Source organism: Carlito syrichta, unplaced genomic scaffold, assembly GCF_000164805.1.
Source record: "Carlito syrichta isolate Samal-C Ts95f unplaced genomic scaffold, Tarsius_syrichta-2.0.1 Scaffold305332, whole genome shotgun sequence".
Lineage (NCBI taxonomy): Eukaryota > Metazoa > Chordata > Mammalia > Primates > Tarsiidae > Carlito > Carlito syrichta.
Window position 1 is genome coordinate 935,190 of NW_007249428.1, and position 6,641 is coordinate 941,830.

Genomic DNA, 6,641 nt, shown 5'->3' on the forward strand with positions numbered 1-6,641 from the left:
TGTCACTCTTAGTCGGGCTGCCCCTACCTCTCCCATACCTCCCCTCCCCCCTTCATCCCCTCCCCCCGTGCTGACGGAACCCTGAGATTCTGCCCTGGGGACGAGCCTGTCAACCTCTGGGGTACAGTATGTGTTCTGGGGCCTGGCCTCCCTTCCCTCTAAGCCTCTGGGCCGGCATCTGGCTGCTCTCTGGGTCCCTTATTCCACCCCATTTTGGAACCTTCCCTTGCTGTTCTCTCACCCATTACATGTAGCACCAGTAGCACCAGCTGTGGAGCAGAAACCTGCCTTGAGAGTCTGACCATAGTTGCACCTACGGGTGACTGGTGAGAGAACACAGTGTTATTTCTGAGAGAATAGGAAGCAAGGTCCCTGGATACCAAGACCATACCCCTGACCCTTCTGTACCAGTGAAAAAGCCCACAGGTGCACATGATGCCAGATACTGTTACTCCTTACCCTCTTGCTCTGGGGATAGTGCTGGGTATCTCTAAAGTCCCCAGAGCCAGGGCTCACCCCCCATGCACACCGGGGAGGTAGGGTCAGGGACTGTACTCCTACCCAATCTCAGAGCAGATAGCCCGCCAGACTGCCACTCAGTGCTCCTCCTGCCATCAGGGTTCCTGATTAGAAGGGTGAGCAGGCCTTTGGTATAGGCTGAGCTCACACTGACCAGGGTCCACTTATGAACATGGAATTCTACAGCCCACCTGGACTGCCACCTTAGCCCTGGCACCCAGTTCCTTCTGAACAGGTATGTAGTGTGACAAAGAACATATGCTCCCTAGTTATTTCTGGCACAGACTGTTAGTACAACCATCTGGGGTGATGTCACTGAGGACTGGCTACAGCTGGGGACCCAGACGTTCTACCTACCCCTAGTAACCAACTTCTTCCTCTAGGAGAACAAGGGGTCTGTGGAAATCATGAGAAAGGACTTGAACGATGCTCGGGACCTGCATGGCCAGGCGGAGTCAGCGGCTGCAGTGTGGAAGGCAAGTGGAGGGCCAGGCATGTGGAAGCCTCGGGGTCTCAGGGCTCTAGACAAAGAGACCTGGCCAAGCAGGCCAGGCCACTGAAGAGCATTGCTGACTAGTTGTAGGAGGGGACTCTGGACTTGAATGAATCCCAGGGTGTTTTTCTAGGATGTGTTTGTGGGTTTTCCCAGGTAGAATCTAGCCAGAGTGAGTGTGATTTGTTTTTTCTCCCCACATTTACCTCAAGGTGATTTGCAGCATCTGACTTCGTTTTTTCAAAAGCACATTTGTGACTTCCTGTAGTACACTTAGTTCTGATCTGAGAGCAGCCCGGTGTTTCCTAACAGAACCATCAGTGTTCCCAGAGGACTTGCAGATTCGGTGTCTAATGAGGACCAGCCTTCTGGTGAGGGAGCTTTTGGGGTTCTTTTATAAGGACAAAAATTCCACCCATGAAGCTCCATCCTCATGACCTTTTCATCTCCCTAAGGCCTTACCTTCTACTACACCTGGGAGGTGATTTCAACATGTTTGTTTAGGGGGGACACACGTATTTCAACTATAGCAGTGCTGCTTTCTTCCCGTGCTGTCCATAGCATATTCCAAGGGGACATCCCACGATAATTTTGTTTTCTCACTAACTAAACTATTCACTAGTTTAAACTCTCCTTAGTAACTTTTTCCTTGTATATAGTAGAATCTGTGCTGGTTTCTCCAGGTTTCAAAAGCTCTCTATCCCCCTTTTTTAACATATACAAACAAAGCACTTAAAAATAACCCTGGAAGGCTGCACCCTTGCCTGCTCCACTGAGGCCTTAAGTGCAGACCACCCTCAGATGGGGAAAGGCAGGTGACTAATTGGACCCACGATGCCAGTTGGATCCTGGACAGCCCATGCCGCCCTTGGGGGTGCTCTGAACTTGTCCCTGCTTCTAAGAGCAGTACAAACCCCTGAGTTTAGGTAGTGCTGGAAGACTTTGGGGACCTCTAATCTTTCAGTAAACCTGTGTTACACAAGGGACTTGTTTTACCCACAAATTTAAGCAGATTGGGGCTTTTAATTGGACCTATTTTGAGGATGGTGGTAGAGGTACTAAGAGGAGAGAAGCTTTTAAATTCTAAAGGCGGAGTTCATAGCATGCCACGTTGGCCATCCTGCAGGATCCTGCTGCCATTTGCATTCTCTCAGCAACAGAAGCAATAACCTTTTGTGACCATGACTGTCACTTGCAGTGGCTCAGGGCCAGGTCAAAGCTGCCTCTGAATCAGAGTAGCATCCTGCCATGCTCTCCTGCTTTCGAGGCTTGGTTGAAGACTGACTAAAAAATGGAAGATGTGAGGCTGGGTGCAGTGGCTCAAGCCTGTAATCCCAGCACTTTGGGAGACTGAGACAAGAGGATTGCCAAAGCCCAGGGGTTCGAGACCAGCCTAGGCAACTTGGTGAGACCTTGTCCCTACAATATTTCAAAAAATTAGCCAGGCATGGTAGCACATGCCTGTAGTTCCGGCTACTTGATAGGCTGAGGTAGAAGGATTGCCTGAGCCCAGCAGGTTGATGCTGGGGTGGCCATGAACGTGCCACTTCACTCCAACCTGGGCAACAGAGTGAGACTCAGAAAAAAAGAAAAAGAATGCAGGTATGCACATTCTAGTTGAAGGCTGGTGGGATGGCTTTCAGCCTTGGGGTTGCTGAGAGGGTGCAGTAGGAACATTCACTGGAAAGATGTGTTCTGTCCCAACAGTCATGTGCCTGATACACCCGTAGACCCAGCAGAGACACTCAAAGATTTACCTTCTCCTTGGCTATCAGAGATGGAAGATTGACAGTCTTCACATGCAGCTGAGCGCTTTACAGTATAGGGGAAATACAACTTACCTCTGCCCTTTTAGGTCCTAGACTGGGCCTGAGAATTCAGTTGATATAAGACAGATTAACAGAGCTGGGTGCAGTGGCACACACCTGTAATCCCAGCACTTTGGTAGGCTAAGGCAGGAGGATCACTTGAACCCAGGTATTCAATGATGCAGGGAGCTGTGATCATGCCACTGCATTCCACAGTGATACTCTGTCTCTAAAAGTAAAACAAAAGGTAGATTAACAGGAAAAACGCATAGGAATGTATTTAACACAAGTTTTTTGTGGCACAGGAATCCTCATAAGGAAGTGAAGACCCAAAGAATCTGTGAAATCTTATGTACTAAGTTAGACACAGACTAGTAAGTTGTAGAAAAGCAGCTATATGATGTGGAGAGGCTTAACAGAAAAGAGTCCTTTTAATGAGCTCTGTACCAAGTTCTGACGACCTTGATGTCTAGTGTCTTTGCCGATGAGGACACCATTCATTTGGCACAGAGTGTCTTTCACGTAGGAATTTAATTTGTTTTTCAGGTCAGCGTGATCTTGAGTCTGCTGCTTTGATAAATGCTTTTAATTCAGAACAGTCACTGTGCCAGAGCATCATGTTTTAGGTTATCATCTGCTTACTTCCTGCAGAGCACATGGGCTCCTCCCTGGCTTCCTGGGTTGGGCCGTGGGAGTGGGGAGGGCAGGCTGGGACACAGAGGTCCTTTCCCTCACCACCCTGCAGGGACATGTGATGGACCGCAGGAAGAAGGCACTGACTGACTACAAGAAGCTGCGTGCCTTCTTTGCGGAGGAGGAAGAGCACTTCCTGCAGGAGGCTGGCAGGGAGGAGGGTATCCCGGACGACGAGCAGGCTGACCCAGCCGAGCGCTTCCGCTCACTGCTGCGGGCCTTGTCGGAGCTGGAGAGGAAGCACCGCAACCTGGGCCTCAGCATGCTGCTTCAGGTGCATGAAGGGGGTGGGTGCATTAGGTGGATAAGGGGCCCCCTGAGGTGGAGGAACAGTCGGGAGCCCATGGGTGGGGCGAGCAGGTGGTGAGTGACTCCCTGATGTGGAGGAGCAAGCAGAAGCCCATGGGCGGGGCCATGGGGCTGGTGGGAGGCTCCCAAGGTGGAAGAGCAGTGGGGAGCCCATGATTAAGGCCAGTGGGTGGGTGGGGGCTCCCTGAGTTGTAAGAGGCATGTGGGTGGGTCTCCCTGAGGCAGAAGAGCCTGTGAGGGAGGTTGTTTACCGAAGCACAGCTAAAGTCCTGCATGCTGGACCTTCTGGGGCTGCATTTCAGGAGAGTCACTGCTTAAGGAAGGTGACTTAATGCCATTTAAGTAGAGCAGGGTTCGAGGTTGTTCCCAGCATTCACACAGGAGAGTTGTTTACACACTAAGTGTGGGCTCTGGGGCCCTGAGGCAGGAGGACCGGGGGTATCTGCCTCTCATCCTCTGCCCAGGCCTGGCCCAAACCTTTGGGCCCACAGCTGCACCCTGGGGGCTCTGCACCCGAATCTGGGTGCCTGTACCAGCACTTCCCTGTCTGAGTAGGTATCTCACCTCTAGCAGTGTTCATGAGTCAGCTCTGAGCACTTCAGGTGCCTGTATATCTCTAGGTAACAGAGTTTTGGCCCTGGAGGGACAGAGTTCTGGGGCTTGCTATAGCTATAGGTAGTGACATCACATTCTCTGGGTCCTGGGGTTGTTGTACCCAGAAAAGTAGGTGTGTCTCTTCCCCTCCCCCTCCCCTCCCCGTCTCTCGGTGTCTCTCTGTCTCTGTATCTCTTTGTCTTTCTGGATTTCTGTGTCTGTCTCTTTCTCTCTCTCTTGATCTCCCTCTCTCTTGGTCTCATACTTTGTCTCACTCTGTCTTTCCATCTTCTTTTCTCTTTCCTCCCATGTAGTGATGGCGCTGATCAGCAGGTGGTCCCGGAGCTGGAGGCAGAAGGGCCGGATCCTCACCTCCGTAGGAACCGTCAGCATAGACCTGGGGGAAGCATCACGGGTGCCCCGCCTGTGGTTGTCCCATATAGTTACATGTTTTCACCCCGTGTCTACATGTTTTCACACTGTGTTGTTCTCCCATCTCCTTGAGGCATGGATGTTTCGGGGCTGTAAGCATTTCCTGGTAGAGACTGGTCACAGGGACACTCCCCCCCGGACCCCGCTCTTCCCAAGCTCTGGTCGCAGCTTGTTCCTCCATCAGAGGCTTGCCCGCTCCTCTGGGCCACATCCTTCCCTGGTCACACAGTGGCCTTGATGCTTGTGCACTGGGATGTCACTTTGGTGTCAAAGGAACCAGACCCTGCACCTTCCAGATTTGCCAGTGTTCCCTGGCCTGCAGATCCCTCACAGGTACCTGAGGAGGATTATGGTGTGGTTTGGGTTTGGTGGTGGCGTTTAGGAAAGAGCACCCACATAGTGGACCCTGGGCTATGGTTGGAGCCTGGCTCTTCCAGAAGAGAAAGTACAGCGTCTTGACACTTCCTGAGAGAGGAGTCCCTCCCCTTCTTGGAGTTGGGTTGTGCCCCATTGGGCTTTATCCTCACAGCTCTGTGCCCCCTTCCCCCCACCTTGGCTCCTCAGGAACCTTCCCTAGCCCCGCCCATCTCTTGTAGAAGAGAGAGACCCTCTTTCCTGGGTAAGCGTGGCAGCTCCCTGCTGTGGCTCCAGGCCCACCCTGGTGTCTCATCTTTTAAAAACATCTTTCATTGTATCCTTGGCTTTTTCTCACTTCATGTTTCCTCTGTTAGGTGAATTTTGCAAAACTTGTGCCGTAGCAGTAGCACAGTTGCCTGTATCATCCTTGTGTGTAGATTAATTAGTCCAGTTGACAAAAACTCAGCACAGGGTAGGCAGAAGTGAAAGGTCCAGGAAATGTACCATAGTTGTGGACAAGTATTCAGATGCATCCCTGAACAGAAGGTTTCAGGGATAACGGCCTCACTAGAGGGGCCCAGTTCCAGAAGCAGTTATTCAGCCTTTGAAATCTTCAGCCTTCGACTGTGAGTCTGACCTGCCCAGTGTGTGGGCCAGGCTTGGTGTAGAATAAAGTGGGTTTGCTCCAGCCTCTTTGTGTCAAGTCTCTGTTTGTCCACGTAGCCTCTTCCCCCTGCCTCGCCCTATCTCTAGTGTTGAGGGAAAAATTACTCGGTGATCCCTGTTCAGTCATGATAAGGAAGACTCTGGTCAGGACCCTTGGGTAGGTACAGGGCCCATGGCAGTAAGGCCTTGTGGTGGGGATGGGAGCCTGGGCTCAACCCCAAACATGGCAGAGGCCACTGGTATCTGAGAGATAAGGGGTAAGTAGGCTCGTGACAGAAAGTGATTAAGAGTAGACGTCAGGGGAGGGGGTTTTGGGCTCAACCCAAATAGGGGGTTCAGCCCAATAGGATTCTTGCTGCAAGTGGGCCAGGGTGACCTGGTTCTATGGACCTAGACATATGGGGGAATGAGGAGCCCTCAGATACTACAAGAGGCTCACATACCCTGGTGGGGGCTCTGGCTGGACTGACTTGAAGGGCTCCTGCCAGTGCTGGATTTCACAGAAAGTGGTCAGATGGGCCTGGAAGTTTCCAAAATCTGAGCAGTGTTCAGCCAAGCAGCGACTGTCAGCACCTGACAGCCTTCCAACCCTGAGACCTGTCCAGCTCTCCATCTCCCACCCACTTGGGGTCCTCTCTCCTCCCTTAGCATCACTGCCCCTGCCATTTCACCAAGTCCAGCGTTGGCTTCACGATCTCTCTCTGACCCAGCAATCAGCAACATCCCACCCATTCATCACAACCTCCTTCTGGGTAAAAAAAAAAAAAAAA

The 6,641-nt window shown here is 51.8% G+C and overlaps 1 protein-coding gene across 1 annotated transcript; it reads left to right on the forward strand.

The window, feature by feature from the left end:
* Window positions 1-904: 904 nt before the first annotated feature.
* Window positions 905-5,896, forward strand: RNF187 (ring finger protein 187). Its single transcript, XM_008061610.1, has 3 exons — window positions 905-995; window positions 3,566-3,787; window positions 4,731-5,896. Exons 1-3 carry the CDS (start codon window positions 927-929, stop codon window positions 4,731-4,733), a joined length of 294 nt encoding a protein of 97 aa, XP_008059801.1. The 5' UTR covers window positions 905-926; the 3' UTR covers window positions 4,734-5,896.
* Window positions 5,897-6,641: the final 745 nt, after the last annotated feature.